The 22,718-nt window shown below is 35.6% G+C and overlaps 1 protein-coding gene across 10 annotated transcripts in view; it reads right to left on the bottom strand.

Moving 5' to 3' along the window:
- Window positions 1–22,718, bottom strand: part of ARMC8 (armadillo repeat containing 8) — a 93,060-nt gene that overhangs the window by 33,683 nt on the left and 36,659 nt on the right. For all 10 annotated transcript variants that reach the window (XM_008519547.2, XM_008519550.2, XM_070576154.1 and 7 more), the window contains 6 exons: window positions 18,092–18,172; window positions 15,854–15,929; window positions 15,667–15,757; window positions 14,390–14,450; window positions 11,924–12,124; window positions 9,040–9,135 (listed from right to left, as the gene is read on the bottom strand). In XM_008519547.2, the coding sequence (XP_008517769.1) occupies window positions 9,040–9,135; window positions 11,924–12,124; window positions 14,390–14,450; window positions 15,667–15,757; window positions 15,854–15,929; window positions 18,092–18,172 (606 nt within the window). The remainder of the gene's footprint in view (window positions 1–9,039; window positions 9,136–11,923; window positions 12,125–14,389; window positions 14,451–15,666; window positions 15,758–15,853; window positions 15,930–18,091; window positions 18,173–22,718) is intronic.

Here is a 22,718-nt window from a genome sequence, read left to right as displayed (position 1 = left end):
CCCCTTTATAGTCATAGTCATGCATGCAACAGTCTTAATTATCCTACAGGTTAGCTGGCTGAATTTTAATGTCCAGACACACACAATTTACTCAATAAATACAAGCATAGCACCTACTGTATGCCAGGTACTGCTTTTACAGATTATATTCTAGTTACAAACATTATAGCCTGACAAGGGAATAACTATTAAAAGAAGGCCTCAGGATTTCAAAATGTTACCTCAAGTTTAAATCTACTCCATAAGGAAGCCGTCTACAAAATAAAACACAGAGATAGTACCTCTATGACATCATTAACTCTGGATGCTTCCTTTCTAGAATAATAGCTCACAATGGAATCACATCTAGACGGTGCCCTTAGAAAAACATTTTCAACTGATGTAAAAGAGACACAGATACAGAGATCCCTTATTCTGTGGGTCAAAACTTCTGAAATAACTGATTTTAACATTTTGGAAGAAAGTGAGAATTCTTTCAACTAAACTTTATAGGAGATGGACTTTTCCAGACTCATTCATAATAGGCTATTTCAATTACAATCACAACTTAATCATATCTGGGTGTATCTATCACGGCAAAACTGGATTTCAATGTAGATAAGACTTTTTATACACACGAGGCCCTAGAATTATTACCTAGCAAATTACTGTCTCATCTTCTTAACTACAATAAATTGTAAGCTCCCACAAGGTACACACCAGTTTTCTGCTTCGTCCCTGGGCACACAGGAGGTATATCACAAATGCCAGATGAATAAACTGATGTAATTAAAGCATCTCATGACCCAATTTGTACCAAGAACTATGTGAACGAAAAGACATGTTTTCTGAATCTGATGCTTTGCAACCAGCTAATACAAACTATTACGTTCTCTCAATTCATAGTTCTCTTTTGCAATCATTTCAGACTATCACACATTGTCCTGTGAAATCTCTTGCCATTCTATATCATAATTTGGCTCTAGTAATGGTATTTAATTCTACATGAGTAAAGCAATGTAATGGTTAACGGCATACACTTTGGAGTCAGAGACACTGGGATATGATGTAGGTGCTCTCACTCACTAGCTGGGTGGCTTTGGTCAAATTGCTTGTTTCCTGACCTGCAACAGCTATCTCACAGGGTTGAATGAGGTTTTAGGGAGACAATGTACTAATGCTTAGCACAGTGCCGAGCACATGGTTAAGTGCTCAATAAATGCTACTAGTTATGTTAAATTCAGTTTCCAAAACAGATTATCTCTTGATGTTAAGTGCCTGAATTATATGATTTTTGCATATTCCCCTACCATCTAACACAATGCTTTGTATGTAGCAAAGGCTGAATAGATATTTTCTTAATAAGTGAACTAATCTTAATTTTTCTCTTTGGCATGGTAAAGAATTTTATTCATGCAACTTTGCTAACCAATACACAGAATCTAGTAACATTTCCTACCATAACCAAAAGCCATAGTTAACATCCAATTTGTCTGGGGTCCAACACAGGCCAAAATCATTCAAATAAGGGAATCAGCATGTAGGAATGTATCCAGTAACAATGACAATGTCACTTGATAATGCCTCTTTCAGAAAGTCAGACAACTGACCTCTCCCTGCCCTGGCTTTGATAGTGCCCTATTTCTTTCTACAGTCCAGTACAAAGAGGCAAATGAGAAGTAGAGTTTTTCGCTAAACTGGCTTATGATCATTTCTATTTGGCTATGCAGAATTAGCACAGGGCGGGAAAACTTTTCTGTAAAGGGCTAGACGGTAAACAGTTTAGGCTTTGTGGGCCATACAATTCTGTCGCCAACTATTCCAGCTACCATTATTGTGCAGAACAACCATAGGCAACACATAAACAAATGAACATGGCTGTATTCCAATAAAACTTTATGGGCATTTTGTCTATTATATCTCAATAAAGCTGAAAAAATAAAGAAAAAACCTTCATGGACACAAATTTGAACTTACTTTTCACGTCAGGAAACATTTTTTTACTTTTTGTTTTTTTTCCCCATTTAAAAATGCAAAAACCATTCTTAGCTCATAGGGTAAAGAATTATTATACAGGTAATAAATAGCCAAAGGGTGTAGTTTTCTGACTCTCGTGCTAGCATTTTAATCACAGACGAGTGTAGCAATGGTCCTCAAACACAAACTCAATTTTCTCAAGGTCTAATACTTCACAAATATTCTATCATTCCAAACATTTCATTCATTCCCAGATAGAACATTCTTGAAAATCCAACTTAAGTCACTAATTTTAGCTCTACAGATCTAAATAAAGATTATATTTTAGCCCATTTCTTGGTTTATAAGACATCTGTATGAAATAGAGCATAAACAACTAACAAAATAACCAGTGTATACTTCATACTTTAAAAAAAAGAAAATGAATTGTAATGCAATGGTTTATGTAACTGTAATACCACAACTAATAGTGTAACACTCAATTTCATGTCTCCATTTAATGAAACTCTGAAACAACAATTCCTTACTTGATTATATAAATACCTCTATTGTGTATATGGCATTATCGCTCCCAGGTTTGCTTCTTTCAGTTTGCTGAAGCCAAGGGTCTCAATACTGTGGGCAAGTGGCAAAACCTGGTCCTGCCATGGTTAACTCTTGAATACTTACCATCATGAATGAATGTTGCAGAGTTCATTTAAAATTCTTTGGTAGATTAGCTTTAAGACGATAACTAACACTTTGACCACAGATTAAGTCAAGGAATTCTGAATTCCAAATGAATGTGTTGCCATTCAGTAGCAGAGCCAAATCCTGAAGGGTGCTACTTTTGTGGTACCATCGAAAACCTTCACAATGTTCAAGACGTTTGTTTCGGTACGTAGGCTAAGGCTTAGAAATAATTCCTCTGCCTCATATCATGACAGAGACAAATACAGAATTTTGACACTGTGCCTTTTAAATGACCATTTAGAATTACTGAACTTTTGCAAAATATTTAAAAACATAAATTCATGGTATACTTATACTGTTACCCAGAAGATCAACTAGCAATAAAAGCAAGCTACAACAAATGATGAAAATGTTCAAAGTGAAATGTTTAGCAAGATTTTGAGATAGCAAAAAGATATTTTTAAAAACTGACCTAAATTTACAAAGGTACTTTAAAGTCTTAGAACTTTAAAAATAAGAATTTACATTTGTCCAAATTTGAACATATATATTTGGGATATGGTTTCATATGAAGGATGTCCCTTTGGAGAAATGACGTCTATGGCAACCAAGGACGGTAACACTTAGAAGACCAAAGTTAGATAGAATTTCGCCTCCTTACTTTTCTCAAAACATCTATTACCTATGATTTTAACCAATTATTGATTTATATTCTATTTAACTCCAAGAAAAACAAAATTATATTTGGTGCTTCAGAGGGCATGCTACATCAACAAAAAGTCTGAAAACCAGTATTTTAAAACACAATTATAACAGTAAGAAGACATCTTGTCATTAATAAGAAAACTAAAGAAAAAGCCTATGCTTCTGAAGTATAAATTTACTTTTACCAGAATGAATAACTAACAATTCTGGAAATTTACAGCATAAAATCACTGTCTGCATTGCAAACCTTTTTAATTTACACCCCAACATTGTTCAGCTTTTCTCCCAATGCATGTAAAATCTATATTTATTTTTAATCTTCCAATGAAGTCACTTAACATATTCTAATATATGCTTCCATTTACGGAGCACCTACAGGCACCATGCTAAATATTTTAAATACATTCTATCTCATCTTAACAATGACCCTGCAGTTACAAATTCTTTTGCTAGGAAAGAGGGTAGAAGACAACTCCTCCTTCTTCTTTGTTTTCCTTTTCTTTTATTTTTCTGTGCCTATATTTCTCAAAAAAATTGTTCAATTAAAAAGCAAAAACATCCCACTCTCAGCTACGTTCTTCCTATATGTCATGTAAAACCACTGCGATTGGATGATTTTTTTTCCCCCACAACGAACAAAAACTTAAGATTTCATGTTTTCAATTTCTTTTTAATGAGGAAGCTTGGCCCCGAGCTAACATCTGTTGCCAATCTTCCTCTTTTTTTTTGCTTGAGGAAGATTGTTCCTGAGCTAACGTCTGTGCCAATCTTCCTCCATTTTGTATGTGGGATGCTGCCACAGCATGGCTTGACGAGTGGTGTGTAAGTCCGTGCTCAGGATCCGAACCTGCGAACCCTGGGCCGCCAGAGTGAAGCATGTGAACCCAACCACTATGTCGCCAGAACGGCCCCTCAATTCTTGAAAATATAAAAAGCCTTTAGAAAATGAAACATTAAACTATTAATTTCCAAATTGATACAAGGATAGCTCCACTAATATCACCTTGTTCATTTTAGTTGATTCCAAGTAATTCTTTGAATCCCTAGCAAATTCTTATTGGCCATTCCTTACTTTTCTCTGACTTACTGAAGTTTCGTTATAAATGCTGAGTTTTAAGGCTGTATCTTATTGCTCTTTACCTCCCCTCACTGCTTTCCCCACTCCCTCCACCCACTGGACAATGCTCACACATTGCAGGTAGTTTGATCAATCTATGTAGAATTGAATTAAATTACTGGCCTTAAAAATCTGACATTCATTAATTGGGAAGATAATATTTTATACAGGTGTATATCACTTTACAGAATAGGTTGATTCCTGAGGCTCAGGCTAATATCTATAAACCAACCATACTATTATCCCTAGGAAAAAAAATTGGTCCAGATTCAAACTTGTGAATGATACACATTTTTTTAAATCATACATTTAGAAAGGAAAAACACTAAGAAATAATGGTAAAAATTAACTCAAAATTAAACAAGTAACATACCATAAAACATGTTCTCTTTGATCTATATCAAAGTGAGTAGAAGACATGCCCTCGGGATTGTCTGCCTCTTGAAAAGTGGGAATTTCCTGTATTTTCTCTACGCTAAATATAATGAACCCTCTTGCCTATATGATCAGAGGTAGATTTCCCCTATTTTAAATTTCCTCTCTTCACATACCCACAGAATTGCTAGTAAAGTTACGAAAGTTCTCAATGTAGGGAGGCCCATATATAACTCAATTAAGGGTACTTAATAATGCAATTTTGCAATATGGTTCATTCATGCATTTGTTTGTCCATTCATTTTTTTCATTCATTCATTCTTCAAATATTTATTAAGTGCCATCTATGCACCTGGTAGTATTGAAGATACAAGGAATACAGTGATGAACAAAACATAAACAATTCCTGCCCTCATGGAGCTTACATTCTAGTTCCTTAAAAAGAGATCTCCAGCTAAAATATAAGCACTTGAAATCCAAGAGAAAAGCTTTCTGAAAGGCTCCATTAGTCAGATACCTCAAAGGAGCAAAGGCTACAATAAGTACTACATTTTAACATTTGTATTGTGTTTTATTTTTATCAAAAATAAAAACAACCTCTTGTTAAATTTATTAATTTCCTTCCATTTTAATTTATACTGACTACTTCTAATTTTCCTCAATTTACACTTTCTATTTCTGATAAATTCTACTAGAGTTCCTTGAAGAGAGTAAGAAAGAGACAACCCTTTTAAATTTCCAACCTAATTGATGATCAATAGGTACTAATCAAGCGATGGTCTCCATAAGAGCAATTCTTTGTTATAAAAGAATTGGCTTCACAGTCCCAGGATTGTTTGCCACTGCTGCCTCTGTTTGACTTAACCACTGACTGGGGCTTTGGCTGGGGATGCCAGGACTTGAAATTACTTGTTAGGTATCTTCTTTCTTTTTTACTATCTCATTAACTGAACTTACGCTTTGTAGGCAGCATTAATATATAGTAAAGGCCATCCTTAGAAACTGGACTTTCCCTGGGCAAAGAGAATAGCCAATTTTTACCTGGCATTGTTGTCAGTGCAGTTACTGCTAATGGACTCTGGACCCTTCTTCCACTGAGCTCTCAATTCCTGCCCCTGCCCTTGCTTTCCCTAACCAAAATCCTTGAATTATTCTAAGTTTATTATGGCTAGACCACATGTGGTCAAGTTCAGTGGTCCTTCATCTTTTCTTGGGCTTCTTCTGCCTCTTTGTGTCATAGCCAACGTTAACGTTTTCCACTCTCACCTGCAGAACTCTTTCTACCTTCTTTCACTCTATGACAGGACCCAACAGGAAATCAGGAAATTTATAAATACATCACACGGTGATAAAGGATGCAAAGTTAGGAATTAGGACACCAACTTTGCTCTGCACAAAAAGATACAGAAATATCCAGGTATATTAATGGAAATGTCACTCTGTGTATGATTTCTGCATTTTCATTTCTCTATTTTTCAACAAATATTTATTGAGTGCTTATTAGGTTCCACAGATTGTTAGACAGTTGGTTTCTTTTAATGGGAATAGACCAACACTGCTCCGAAGCAGGAGTGGGAAATCTCTTGACCTACAGATCATATTCAGTCTTCGGCTGAATTTTGTCTGGCCCAGAGAGAAGTATCAAGAAATGAAATACAGCAGGCCTTTAGAAGCAACGAGAGAGAGAGACAGACATAATTCTATGAAGAGAGAAGGCCTGTATCTTTCTCCTTTACTGCTGTGTATACCTCTCATCATCTCTACCTCTTTGCTCTGGTTTTCTCTTCTTCATTCTCCATTTCCTTAACTGGCCATAATAGGGTAATGTGATATATGTTATTTCCTGTATTTATTGAATTACATTCCCATTTTCAACTTAAAACGCAGACTAACTGAACATTTCACATTTTTATCCTGAAACAAAGAAAAAGCCATTTTGTTGCTGTTGTTTTGGTGGGAGGGGGAGATAAGTCTATAGTCCTTGAAATTTCTTTCAGAGATTCTCTACTCATTAACTCAGTAACCTGAAATTCCACCTGGGCAAGCATATATATTGCATTAAAAAAATAAAACAATAAACATTGTACTTCAAGAATCTACACAAAAAAAGGAATACAAAGTCCATAAGGCATAAATGTAAAAGGTAAATAAATATTTCATGCAGAAAGTAAATAAAAATCTATCCAAATATTATTTCAACAAAAGTGGAATAGAAATAAGCGCATTCAAAAGAAGAGTTATCGTTTATCATTTTTTATACACTGAAAATAAGGATTCTCCACTCCTAAGAACAATTTTCATGCAGATTTTATCACAAAATGACTTTATATTTTCCATTTTACAATTTCTCTCTTCAGTAGTTGCTATGAACTACAAATTATTCAAACACTTAATTTCCCAGAAATGAAATATCTTCCTAAAAACTCTATAAAAAATCCCCATTACATAAGAAAGTCACAGTATCTTTTCTTCACCACACAAAAAAACTATAATAATTATAACTTATTCTTTATTTGTCATCTTTCTACATAAATTATCAGGATTAAAAGCCTTACCAGGAAATTATACACATTATGAATACAAGTTTTAATAGACTGCTGATCATCAGACTCATGTTGCAAGTACTTCTAGAACATGATATCACAAATTAAGTCATTAATTCCAAAACAATAGTTTATTAACAAAAAAGTACAAATAAGTACAAATGGACATCCTATTTCCCCCCGTTATGGTCTATCTATCTATCTCCCTTTCGGTCCATGGCATGGCCTCCTTAAGCTAAAAGAATGGGTAAAATATTCCTTCTCTTTCCAATGGGCCCTAATAATCATCCAAAATCAAATCATTATGTATTTAAGTTTTACAGTCCATGTCAATTTTTAAAATGTTTTATCTATATAAGCTGCCATAAAAGTCTCCTCCCTTGCAATATACCATGTACCTAAATTTAATGAAACACATCGGCATCAACATCCATAAAGCATGCTTAGACATAGGGAATATCATATCACTAGCACGTTTGCCTTGAAGGAACAGTTTACAAATGAAAGCTTAGAGGTGTCAAAAAGGATTTTCATAGATATTTACTAAAAACACTTCAAGTCAAAAACATCTTGTTAACGGAACTAAATTGAGGTACACAGAAAACATTCAGCTTAGTTGTGTTCTTTGCACTAATTTTAAATCAAAGCTACTCATATATCTAATCTTACTGTTATTATTTCAATTTTCTTCAAGAATGGTTCCTTTTCAATTTATTTCAATAAACCTACAGTTACTCCATACTTCTCTCTCTACAAGCCCAAAGTAGTTCTCTGAATCTTGGTAAATTCCCATGTGATTTCTCTTACATGGTTCCTTAAAATACCAATATAGATGGGGAGATTTAGTAAATTGCCATGTTTAGTAAATAATGCCCAGTTTGCTCTTTCTGCTATGGCTCATTGAGACAGAACATGTGGATTAATTTACTGATGTTCCTAAAAGCTTTGTGTAAAATTTATTAGATTATATATTATTTGAGTGGTAAGCTCCATCTAGCCTTTTGGTTTGTGGAAGGAGCCAGGTCAGAGCTTACTCACTTTACTCCCTACTCAGAACTATTCTGATAAAGAACACGAACGAGTTCAGTGTTGGACTAGGCTGTAGTAACATAAGGTGCTATACCAGTGACACATTTTTCGGGAGCTGGAAAATTCAGATGACCACTCACTAAACATAAAATCATTATTCCACAAAGATTTTATTCACATCAAACTTGCACAGTAGCAAAAAAATCAAAACATAACTAGCCACATATCAAAGAACAATATACAATAGAGATTTGAATTTCTCAATGGCATTGGAAAGTATTTCCATAAATAACATTTACAATTCTAGTGTTAGGTCTTTCAAGGTGTCTGAAGCTTCACAGTGCTAGAATTGATTTTTATCAACACATGCAAAAATGTGCAACATAATAATCCATATTAATGACACAAAAAAGCACGCCAGTTATTTGTCATTCCAGCACGGCCATGCCACTCTATGTTCTAAAAACAAACAAACAACCCCCCAAATCCGGGTCCCATTCATTCTTCAATTATGCCTTTAGTCACTCTGCTTTATTATATTCAAACAGTCACTGTTAGTGCTCTTCACCACGACTTTCAGGTTGACGTCACTCCCTGCCTGCTGGCTGTCAGGACTGGGGGACGCCCCTCTCCCAGACTCACCTTCTTCCGGATGTCTTCATCATTTGCTCCGAGAGAGGCATAGAGCTTGAATGCAGCCTGGCGGAGTTCGTGAGCGTGTTTTAAGTCGTGATCAAGCTATGGGAGGGGAAAAAAGATATGTTCCAACTTAATCCACAAATTAAATCTTCAACAAAACTGAGAAGAGTTGAAGAAAAAAACTTAACTATAACATATTAGTGCTTTCACTGAATTCCTGATTATTTTTGGGTTCTGCTCACATTTGACTGAGACCTTGCTGTGCTTGTGTCAGAACGACCTGAAAGGCATGCAGTCTGCTTCTATCTAAAAGTGACCACCACAACATTTGACACTATAGTATAGGAAAAACCTTTGTGAACCCTTGACCCCTAAAAATTCAGTGTTCCTAGATGGTAGCTTTAGTGTTACTGACGCTTGCTTGCAGCAGCTCTTTGAAACGCTCTCTTCAAAACCAAGGCACACTCAGGCCTTTCTAGCCCCAGGATACAGCTGATAACTTGAGTGCTGCCGCAATGCAACAACGTCTTTAGGAGGTTCTCCTAAACATTGAGTAGTGCTAGCCTAATTTCAGCATTTATATAGCTTTCAGAAAAAGGGAAACCTTGTGAAAATCCCTATCAAACAATGCACTATCTATTACAATTACCTGAGATTTATGTTTGGGTTTTTTTTTGATAAATTTATTTAAATTACTTAGTGGTACGAAACAATTAATGCTATCTTTCCATATGCATAACTGGCTTTCTAGGTTATCAATTCTTCCATATACCTGATTTATCACCAGACTACCATAAAAATTAAATAGAAGCATGTTCTCAGGACACTTTCAATGACAGACTATGAACCAGTGAATATAAAAGCCCTATCAATAATGTAAATAATTTTATAACTAAGAGATATAACTTATTCATCCAAATGATTGCTACTTTCTCCAAATGAATTGCCTTGGAAAGGTTCCCCCTTAGGCAAAAATGTTGCTGTTGTTCACAACATTCTGAGATCCTCTTTTGAAATTTCCTAAAGAGCTAAGTGGCCTATTTCCTAAAGAGCTAAGTGGCCTATTAGCTAGAAAACCTGGACAACGATATATCTTCATGAACTAAGAGAGTCTTCAGTTAATTGTCACATTGTGTCAGATTGTGGTATGTGAATATGGGGAAATCCTGCTGGGTTGCAACATTTAGAGTAACAAAAACAACAACAACAACAAAAACACCATAATAAAAAACTGAAACTCATTTGGGGTGGTTCTCAAGGCAATTCTTAAGAGTAGCTACAAAAATATTTTGACCAAAGCAGGCACCGATGGATTATGGAAGGAACCTCTCAATATTCAACACTCATTTTGATGTGTGAGTTCTAAAATATCTATTATTAAAGTCTTAACTACTTTCTAGTCATAATATATATTAGAATACTGATTTGGACTAAGATACCATGAAAATCACACATTCATTAATATGTAAGAATTTCTCTCTACAGGTCTAGTATCTATACTTTCATGGTCAGAAATCAGTGGATAATCCATCATCAGACTTAAAGATGACAAAACAAATTAATATTCAAGTTTGGCATTAGGAGATAATTTTTGAAAATTATTATTATTCTAGTTTTACTGTGATGGAAATAAAATGGAAAATCCCAAACAGAAGGGATAATCTTCTACATACTAATTAAATGATTTGCACATGCATAGGCTAGAAGTTCCTATTAACTATGTTTGCTCACTCTCATGTCCATCAGAGCGTTCTATTTGCCTTGCTAGGATGGTTAGCTAAGGGTGTCCATGAGGCCATAGTTAGGACTTGCTCATGTATCTTTGTACCAATGAGATACTGTGTCCAGTGTGAGCAAGTAGCCAGAGAGAAAGCAGTTAGTTCAAAATAATCCATTGCCACTACTGGAAAAACACTACTACCGAAAAAAGAGCAGACACATAACTTTAATATGGAAAGGGTGGTGTACATTATTAATACAAATATCAGTAAAGGCTATTTTAGGCCCTTCCTAAGACAGAGAAAAGATAGCCTTAACAGTTTGTTTTATTTTCAATGTTAAATGTCAAATGAACAGTTGCCTGATAGATGAAATTTTCTGGAACTCAGGGGCATGGGAGAGGTCAAGAGAATAGTTTAAAAAAATTTTCCATTGGGACTACTGGCATCAAAAATAAAGTCACATTCATGGAACAGTACTGGTTACTAATTAGGAGGCAATGCTCTCTCTATCATGACCTCCTTGAAGCTTTCTCTAACATAATATTTATCTCTTATGCTTAGAAAAATGGATATGACAAACAGGCTGATAAGAACAAACTCAAAATATCTACCTATTCTAAGGAACTTCTATTTTGAGAAATAGTTAGCACAATTTGGTCCTCGGTGGTCTCAAACTAGAGGTTAAATAGCACTTTAGCTGTCACTAGCAGGCCCAAAGCACAGTATGAAACTGCAAAAAGGAAAGAGAAGAAGATGGCAGTAGTTGGAAGAAAAGGTAGCAGAAGAGAAAGACAGTGGTGGAGAGTGAAACAGGCTGCTCGAGGTGACCCTTGACCTAAAAAGGAGAATACAGCAACAGAGGTGATTCTGAGACCTTGAAGAGCATTAGATGATGTTGATATAATCCCACTATTTTAAAGTTTTAGTTGGGAATTCAAGGTGCAACTTTCTTTTTTCTCGATTATCTCCTTAGTAAAAAATTTGACAATAAACATGAAACAAATTGGATTCATAAAGCAACATCATCTATATTATCAGAGGAAAAAAATTCTTTTATTTAAAAAGGCTCTGAACTGTAGTTATCAATTGGTTCAAAGTTTTGAACAGTAGGAAAAACTTTTTAAAAATCCCCCTCTTGAACTGCTGAAAAGGAAAAGAGAACATACCCTTTTAATATCAGTGATGGCACTCACTGAGCTGGGATACTTGAAATAATCAGCAAGCATGGCAATGAGGTGATCAGTGATGCTAGCGATTCTCTGTAGCTCAACATCTGGTTCAATCAGATAGGCAAGGGTCTCAGCTCCTTCAACTCTCTCTTCTAGTAATCTCTCCTTACTGCACATTCGAACCAAACAAGGCAACGTCTAGAAGGCAGTGATATTAATTATTTGTTTTTTGGTAAAGGCAAAAGCTTGATGGAGAGCATACAGTGACTGAATCAACTCAATGGTTTTTCTTGAGAGTCATGTTTGTGATCAAATGTTTCAATAAAGACATTCAGAGAATGAAAGGTGTTTTTGGAATGTAAAAATAAAATTCAGTGCATATTAATCATTTATGCTGGCACACTAAATTCTAATCATACAATCAAAGCAGATTAATAGAAACTCTAATTAGCCTTTTGTGATCAATAAGACTGAAGCTTTATTGTACAACCTTATAAAAGACATTTAAGGATCCCTAAGAAATCACGTCTGATGCTTCTGCCCCATCTACATATTTATTTACCTAAAAGACATTCAGCAGTTTAATCAGGAATGATTCTGTCTTAGAAACAGTATGCTAACTTTTCCTTTGTGAGTAATATGGCTGGGATGACTTCTTTTGTTTGTACAGTTCCAAAAACAAAATACAGCTTTAAAAATTCAGTGATCTTACCATAACTCAGATTCCACCAGTTCTCCTTTAGTGTGGGTGAAATGCATCAATCAGAGTTCCTAGGTTTTCTGAAGAACTCCCTGGAATGACTGTGATACCTACTAGACCAATTTTACTTCTGAGGTCCCTCAAAAATCTTGGTATTGTCTTGGTAATTTATCCACATTAGGTTCTCAATAAAACTATCCCATTTATTTACTATTTCTAAGGCTGATGAATCCACTTTAAAAAGATAATGTGGAAGTAGAAATTGAAATGTTATAATTATAGGAAGCCTTCCTCAACTACTGTAGTCAACTGTGCTTTGCTCTTTTCCAAGTTCTTATTGTATCTTTACCAAAGACTTGCACTTTATTGTTCACTACTGATTTCCTATCAGGCTTGTTGAGCTTTACAATACAACCCTAGGCTTCTGAGAGGAAAGCTTTGTTCTTATTTTCCTTTGGACAGTTACTAACATTTATCAATACCATAAATTCATGGATTATTGAATTTAATGCTCACAACTACTACACGAAGAAGATACTGTTAACCTAGATTACCAATAGAGCAGTTGAGTTAATAAACCAAGGTCATGTGCATGGAAGCCCTCAGTATTCTATGCAGTGTTGTCTACTTAGGGGGTCCTCAGATCTCACTAAATTAACTGACTTGCTTCACCAAAGACTAAAGCAAACATTAGTCTTCTCAATGCTCTTTTATCCTTAGGTTCACTTTGAACACTGATAATGATAGCTCTCACATTCATAAAATGACACACAATCAATTTATATATATATTTTTATAGCTAATAAGATGTTAAATATATTTAATGTATTCTTATCCTCACAATAACACCGTGGAAGAGATGAGCAGGAATTACTGCCTGCATTTTCATAATTGAGAGTCTGAGGCACCAAAAGAATAAGGGATGTGCCTAAGGTTACCAAGTCAGTCAGTGGTGGGAGTGCTAAAACCAGAATCCAGGTCTTAGAACTTTTAGGTTACTTTTTTTTTTGAGGAAGATTAGCCCTGAGCTAACATCTGCTGCTAAACCTCCTCTTTTTGCTGAGGAAGACTGGCCTTGAGCTAACACAGTGCCCATCTTCCTCTACTTTACATGTGGGACACCTACCACAGCATAGCTTGCCAAGTGGTGCCATGTCCGCACCCGGGATCCGAACCCACAAACCCTGGGCCTCCGAAGCAGAACACACACACTTAACAGCTGGGCCACCAGGCCAGCCCCTAGGCTACTCTCTTATCTGGGTTTTTCTGTGTTCTAATTGCATTTGACATATCACAATGATCATGATTGTTTTCATGTTATTTACTTATTCTTTCTCAGTATGCCTTTCAATTATCTGCCATGAGGGTGATATAAAGTCTTCATCTGCAAAGATAGCGCACTGCTTGCCTACAAACACTGTGTTGCAAACTTAATGAAAATCAAGGATTAAAATATATTTTCTATTTCACTTGAATTTCACATAGTTTTACAATTTCTACATCCTCCCAATTACCATAAAAATGAAAAGGTGTGACAAGGAAAGAATTATTTCACTTTGACTTTCAAAACACATTGAAAACCAATTTTTTAAAACTATATGGCAACCCACTGAAAATAAAAGTATGGTGTTCTAATATTATTTTATCCTATGCACACATACCACAGTGATAAATGTATAAAAAGAAATAGGAATACCAACATTTCTATTCAACACTTATATGACTGGGTAATTTTCACAAGTTTTTAGAGAGAATTAGCTCACCTTTAACACAATACAGTTGTCATCTGTCCGAATTGCTCCAGCTCTACACATGTAAGTTAAACTGGAATAAGATGGCAGAAAGTAAATTTTTGCTTGTGTTTTAAAGCTTTAAAAGAAAAATTATCTCTCTTTAAGATTTTATGGGGAAAAAAGGACAACTACTCTTACTTATTTGGAGGGAGAAGGTTTTGACATTCCTTTATCTGAGGTTCTGTTAACTTAATAGTCAAAGACAACTAACTGATATATATATATAAGCCAGATATTTAAAAAGAAATACTGACAAAGTTGTTTTAAAAATAAATGGCCTAATGAGTAGATAAATTTTGAAGCTAGGTGCTATGCACCTTGGAGTCCTTTATACTTTTCTCTATACTTTTTTGTGTTTGAAATTTTCCATAATAAAAAGGAAAAAAACATTAAAAATAAAATATAAAGTATCTAAGTTTAAATGAAGTTAAATTGGGATATTCCAATTTGTTTTTGAAACCAGTTCCATGAGAGCATTACCTTACTAACAAAGAGGCAAACACTCAGTTTTGAAGTTAAGACAAAAAGCAAACAAAAAATACAATATAAACAAATAAAAAACAATTAATGGTGTGTTGAGTAATTCACTTGAAATTCCTCATTCTTGCCAAAATATCAGAGAGCCACAGCTTCCTAAATCCTGAAACTAACCAATCCATTTAGCACAGAACCCTACACAACAGGAGCTCACCCCATCTGCTAATGTATTGATAATTACAGAACTAACGTGTGTTGAATGCTTGTATGAGCCAGGAACTGTGCTAATAAGAACTTTACATAACTCTCTTATAAGCTGTCACATCTCTGCGGGGATTCTGTTTTGTTTTTCTAAAAGATGAGGAAGTCACATTCTCTGAAATCATGGTTTGGTTATCAACTTCAGCTAATTCTCATTCTATGTTTCTATATCTTTATATTTTCCTGGCTTAATATTTAGCATATTAGATGTGGGTTAAATCTGATCTAATTCGGTATAATTTCAACTGAAATATAACACGAAGGGAATGTAATAAAATAATTTTCTACAGACAGTCTTAGATGTTATATGAGAGTTCCTGTTCTGCATGCTACTAGTAGTAAACTGAGTAAAAAACTCACATTCATTTAAGAAAATGTGAGTCAATCATGACTTTTGAATTTCAAAATCACAAAACAAGATGGGGGTTGGAAGTGAGCTAATTGGGCTGTCCAAAAATACTCTAAGATACTGATCAAGCACTGTCTTCCCACATTGTCTTGACTTTTACCATTTTGCTGATGTGAGCTGCATCTCAATAGGCTTATCTCTCTGCAACATCTTCACAAAAATTTGTGGTAACAATTCTCCATCAACCAAAACTAGAAATAAAACAAACAACAAGAATTAAGGAATTCTTTAAATCTACAAAGTTCATAAATTAAATCATGTAGGTGCCACTGAAAGTTCCAGCCTACCATTTACCAGGGTCATTGATACCTGGGGGTTTTCAAAAGCTAAAACTGAGAAGCATTTCAGTGCTTGCATTCGAACCTGTAAAAATAAATGAACAAATGAACAAAGCATTTATTTTAACTTTGCAAATATGAATTTTAACATCTCAGAATCTAAGCTCTTCTGAAGAAATAACTATTTAAATCTGCTTAAAGTACTAAAGGAAGGACTCAAGGGAATACAAATAATACTTGTTTATGTGAAAAGTACAGAAGTTAAAATCATAAAAAGTTAAAATTAATTTTGAAGTAGCAGAAAAGAAACACCATGAAGTAGCAACTAAAGTTGAAATAGAAAAATCTCTAATCAAATTTAAAAGAACACTGTACAAAATATAATGTTGGTAAGGCAAAGGGAACTTAATTAATTACCAACTGCCTTTCAAGCGGGGCACTTCTTCCCAAACCACAAACCAGAGAACTGAAGGGAAGACCAAAAAAAAAAAAGAGACCACTCTTGCAGTTGTGTATGGGATGGTGATGCCGGGCAAAGAGAACAGAAGGAAAGGAGACAAAGTTACAACGAAAGTTTGAAAAGGACTAAACTAATTTCACTTTTTTTTTCTAATTTCACTTTTAAAACACCCATGAATTGTGCCACTAATTCTCAAAACTGGTTGACTGGTCCAGGATGATACCAAGGGCCCAAACGCTTGACCACATACAACATATTTTACAATCTGCAGGAGCTCCTATGAGAGCTGTGATTCTCCGTTCTTTCTGCTCAGTTTTCACTTCCAAGCCTGAGTCTGTAGATGATGTCATGTGGACCTGAGACTGGCCCAATAGGTAGCTGAGGTGTGGAGCAGCCCTGTCCCTCACCTGGGCAACGGTCTGCAGCACTAGCGTGTGCCCACAGGCAGAACTTAGAATATGTTAATGACACTCTGACAATGGAGCAAACCTTGACAAAGAGTAATGTTACCAAAAACTTTTTCCTTCTTATAGTAGATAAGGAAGTCTAGCGCTGAAATGAAAAGGAAAAATAGTAGAACAGCAGGGGAAATTAATGAAGCTAGAGGACAGAGAAGAAGGACAGTATATAGCCATCCCAACAACTGTTTGTTGATGTGCAAGTACTGACTGGTTCCAGCCTCTGCGTGGTACAGAGCAGAGGGAGTGGCTCTCAGTACATGATTCCTTCCCTTGCCTCTGGCTTGTTTCAAGCTGGTTCCATTCCCCGTTCCTATCCTTGTGAGCTCTTTACCACAACTGAACTTTCGACGTCTAAGGTAGGGAAAACATAAATATTAGGAGGCCCTACCTGCAATAAAGCTAAGGACCAAAAGAGTACACTGGGATCAGTGCAAGAGGATAGAAGACAAAAATCACTGCTTCTCTGCTCTACAGGAAACGCCCAGCATACCCAGCTCTAATGTTACACAAGAACAACAATATCCCAATATTTGCTACAACTTGCTAGTTGGACAATAATGAAATGACAGAAGTTTTAGCTAAATGCCTGATAATATACTATGACGCTACTTACCTATACATAAAAGATAGTAAATTTAATTAACAAGTCTGAAAACCCTTGACTTTTAAACTTAAAATACAAAAGCATTTTTTTTCCTGAGGAAGATTAGCCCTGAGCTAACACCTGTGCCAATCTTCCTCCAATTTATATGTGGGTTGATGCCATAGCATGGCTGACAAGTGGTGTAGGTCCATGCCTGGAATCTGAACCCATAAACCCAGGCTGCTGAAGCAGAGCATGCTGAACTTAACCACTACGCCATGGAGCTGGCCCCAAGAACACATTTTAAGTGTTGTTGTACATGTGGGTATATGCTGTAAGCTGGAGTCACTGTGGCTAAATAAAGGTTTCAAATATGAAATCCAAAGTCTTTCCTGATACAGCAAGCCCTTGCTCCAACATACTTCAAAGCATCACCTCGCCTACAGCTTTGGCACTGAGACCTAACCAGAAGAGACTGTTGACAATAACAGGTGAAAAGCAATAGCAATTCATGCCACAACCATATCCTGAAAAAATGGAAAGGCAAAGGTAGCTTTTTTTTTTTTTAAAAAAGAGCATTCTGTAGATAAAACAATGCCCCACAACATTTTACTGATAAAATACTAGTCTTGATTGTAATACTTATCAGAGAAGCAATAAAATATGTGGGCCTCTTTCTAGAGCAAGATGCTAGAAACCAAAAATAAAGTATAAAAATCTGGCCATAATTTTTAATATCTTACTTTGTAAGATACTGAGGTTAGTAGGTGAGCAATATTCTGAACTGCACCATGGTTAAATAAAATTGTTTGATGATCTGGACCCTGGAAGAAAAGAGAATATAATAATGCATTAAGAAGAGTAAGGATTCATTCCAATAAAACACTTACTTAAATGTAGAAAATCACATTCACTACAAGGTAGAATTCTCAGTTACCCTTCTCTCACATAAACCCATCATAAAAAAGCAGGGTAGACTGTTTTCAGTCCTGTAAGGGGCTACCATATCTTACTTCATCCCAGTTCTGTAGAACTGCTGCCTCTTTACCTCCCCAAAACAAGAAAGGGGGCACAGAAGCTATCTGGACACAGGCTCTTTGCAATCTTAAACAGCACACCATCACAGCAACAGAACCACTATGAATTCTGCATTTCATGTGCATGCCCTTACCCTGTGCCCACAGCAAAGAGTGGAGTCATTCTTACAACTTAAGACTGATGAGCTAGCCAGAAGAACTCTAAAACTAATTAACTGCAAGGGGACCTGGACCAGAGCCTAGGCTATCTCAACACATCAGAGAAGTCTGAGCAACGGATGGTGGGAACCACAACACTCCGTAACTGACAAGTGAACAGGGTGTTCTTTTTTGTTTTTTTGTTTTTTTTGTGAGGAAGATTGTTGCTGAGCTAACATCTGTGCCAATCTTCCTCCATTTTGTATGTGGGACGCCACCACAGCATGGCTTGATGAGTGGTGTGTAGGACCATGCCCAAGATCCAAAGCTGTGAACCCCAGGCCGCCAAAACAGAGCACATGAACTTAACCACTATACCACTAGGCTGGCCCCTGAACAATCTGTTTTCATTTCTATCTCGCTTTTCCTCTTAAAATTATCACTTCTTAGAGGAGGAAGGTAAAGAAATAGGAAAATTCAGGTGTTTTATTTTTCATCAACTGTTTTCTACTAATCAATTTACTGAAGATCTTCAAAGTAGCAGAAGCTCAAGGTAAATGCAAGGCTTCAAATTTGCCACAGTTCTTATTCATTTTATGTCCCACCCATCCACTTAAATAATGGAAAGTCAATTAAAACCAGGACAAGGATGGTATCTCATGCTTATCATTATTCAGAAGAGAAAACTGTAGCACCGAAAGGTAGGCTACCTGTCTAGGTTCACCAGCCCATTAATAGTCTAGAAAAAGAGCTCTCAAACCAATTTTTCCAACCCACTATTTAGCCAAGTAACAACTATCTTGCAGAGGCTTATTCTTTCTTGGACCAAAATATCATTTGAAGTGCGGAGATTAGCACTGACACTTCTGAATAATAAAACAGCCAATATTCTATTTTATGGGTAAAAATCCCCTAAACATTTTATATACTATTAAAAAGGTCCTTTAAAAAAAACTTCAGCAATTTCTCTCTTAATTTCTACACTTTTTAAACTAACTTCTAATTTCTTATTTTTGATCACTATATAATATTCCACAGTTGACTCAGGCAAATCCTCATTACATATTTTACGTTGTTTCTAATGGTTCACTATTATAAACAATGTTTTGTTGAACATTATTAAGGCTGCATCTCAGTGTAGTAACTTAGGGTATGAGGATAAATTCCGAGTATAACTGCTTGACATATTTATCACTACATATCCATCCAGAACAGTATAAACTTGGTTTTATAACTGAAAATACTGACATTCTCAGGACACAGGCTTAAGTGTGCTGTCTTCCTATCTCATCCTCATCCATGCATCTGCAGTTATAGTTACAGGTCCTACTGACTGGGTCCTTGCTATTTGCTGGCATTGCTCTAAATGCTGTACTCCAATTGTCTCATTTGAAACATAGGCATCTCTGGCGTATTCATTATGAAGATAATGGTGGAGACCGTAATGGGGGAGTCAAGGAAAAGAAGGGTCTCCTAAGAATCTGATCCATTTTTTTCTTACCTAGTAACAAGTAGGTAACTAGAATAAATTGTGAAGATAAGCCTAAATTAGCCTCAGCAGACACGTCACCATACTAAGGGTTTTTGCCCTCCTTATGAATTTTAACATCCCAATTTAAATACCAGCAGTGCTCAGTGGGAATAACTGAGTAGGCAGGGTGCTGCCTCCATTCCTTGTACCTCACTGTTCTTCCTTCTCTGCATTCAAGCAATTTGCTCCCTGGCTTTGAGGTAATCTAATACTAATAGACTATTTTATATTCTTCAAAATATTTTATACATACACAAATATATAAGTATATTCTTTCCCTTATTTTAACACAAATGGCAGAATATTATATATATACACACAAAAGGTTTATATATACAAATACTGTATACATATAAAATACTATATATAAATACTACATATACTATAAATGCATTTTACATGTATGCATATATACGTATGTGTGTGTGTGTATATACATATTGCTCTAAACCTTTTATTTCCTTTATAATGTATCTCAGAGATCATTCCTATCAGTACATAAGGAGCTTTCTCATTTCTTCTTTGGTCTTATTCCATTGTATCAATGTCCATACTTTAACCAGTACCCTATAGACATTTAGACTGTTTTCAGCCTTTTACAATTACAAACATCACTTCAATGAATATCCATGTGCATACATCTTTTTTCCCCTAAGAGCTAGATCACTTATGGAATGTCTTTACTGATGCTGTAAAGATCAATATATAAATAATGGTGAAAAGATCAACAACTTTCCAAACTTAACTATTCCCCACTGCTTACCAATGTTGTACTTTTTAATCCCTCAAATTCTTTGCCCCAAAGATTGCAGTAAACATTTGTTACAAAAGAAGCTCTTCTTCCTGTCTGTGGTCACATACAGGATTGTGTAAAAACAATTGCAAGAAAGGAATCAGTGGCTGAACCAACTAGAGAGAAGGAGCTGTCATTTAATTATCACATCTCTCTTTAGTCTCTCCAAACTGACCTGCATGGACCTGGGGTTAGTGAGGCTACATCCACAGAGTGGAAGCCCTCATGATCTTGAACTCCAAAATACAGGTCTCAGAAATCTGAGTCACTGCTGGAGAAGTGGCAACAATTTAGAAGCTAGAATTCCAATTAACTTTATTACTAGCCTTTTTTGCTGCTTACTAAGTCAGGGAGAGATTTTAAAGATATAATTCTGATTAGCTTATAACACAAATGCTTTAGTAATCTCTCCTCTTTTTGTCTCCCCTCCTGAAACTATGTAAATTTACTTAACAGTGATACCAGTATATGCAAATTTGTGAATGAGTTTTAAAATTCTATTATGAATCTTATTTTGGGCCTATACGTAAAAGTGAACAACATGAAAATAAAAGGTTTTTATAATTAATCACAATACAGAGACCATCAGATCAGTTATTTTCAAAGATACATGATGTTTGAGTATCAGCAGAGAAATAAATATTGTATTTTAGGTTATTACTATTGTCACTGGGGTTTATAAATGCTATAATGTTTCCTGAAGTCTAGTTATATCTCAGAACACTTAAATTTAATCATTTAATTACAATAGTAAATGCTAATTATCAGGCTAAAAGAAAGCTGAGTTAAGGTGATTTTCTCTGATAAGATCTTCGGTTCTGTTACTGGCACGAGGGTGACTGCACATTCTTGCTCAGCAAAGTTTCCCTCCAGCAAAAGAACTAGTGATTTAATGGTATTCCTTTATCTATGATTTCAGCTAAAACAGCACTGAGAAGTTTCAGATGAGCAAGCCTAAAAGGGTTGAGAAGTTTCTATGAGTAATTCTAAAAGCTATTTGGGTAACTTCAGGAATGGGATAATTCAAACTTCTCATAATTTGACATGAAGTAGTTATACTTGCAGGTCCAACTTTCAGTGCCCTTTGGGGATTACTGTGGTTATGACCAGCAGATGCTGTGTTCTCAAGAACTCAGGTATAGATGCTAAAAGATTTTTAATGAGACATAAAGTTCTGGAGTATCCTTCTCTACCCATCTGCCAGGGCTGGCCATAAGACATCATTTCATTGTTGGAAAATTCTAGATCCTATTGGTTCAGCTCATTTTTAGCGAATGCATTGCAACAAAGTTGTCATTTTCTCAAAGCCTTTCTTTGCCCATCTCAAAAGATTAAGGGATTGTTTGACATCCCTGGTCCTGTGAGCTGGTTTACACGCTTGTCAAAGCAATGCAGGAAGAGAAACTTCAAGGATTTTTGAGAAAAATCTTAAATTATAAATGTCTTAAATAGAATTGAATAGGCTGTGGTAATCAGCTAGGATGTGAGGGGTTTAAACTTTTAAATTATAATCTATAGATACTTTTCCTGGAACCAAGTGACAATTTTCATTTATTTGGGAAACTGTTCTAATCTCATAGATCTGTGATCTTCCTAGTTTAGTACGTAGGTGTTCACTTCTCTTTCCCTTCTGTTCTGTAGTTCCCCAAACTCCTCACTTTGTATTCGTATTATACACGATAGGTAGTTCAGTAACGCTGTCCTGAAAAAGCTACAGAATCATCAGAAGATAAACAATAATTTGGTCAGAAGTTAGCAAATGTGTAGCAATTCTGAAAGACCTCAAATAATCACCCGTGGTTACCAAAAGAGTACACTAATACGTAAACTATGAAGCAAAATAAATAGTACTTCATGGCACTCTTCAGTTT

Source organism: Equus przewalskii, chromosome 15, assembly GCF_037783145.1.
Source record: "Equus przewalskii isolate Varuska chromosome 15, EquPr2, whole genome shotgun sequence".
Classification (NCBI taxonomy): domain Eukaryota; kingdom Metazoa; phylum Chordata; class Mammalia; order Perissodactyla; family Equidae; genus Equus; species Equus przewalskii.
The sequence above is the reverse complement of the archived record's forward strand: the minus strand, read 5'-3'. Positions and strand labels throughout refer to the sequence as shown.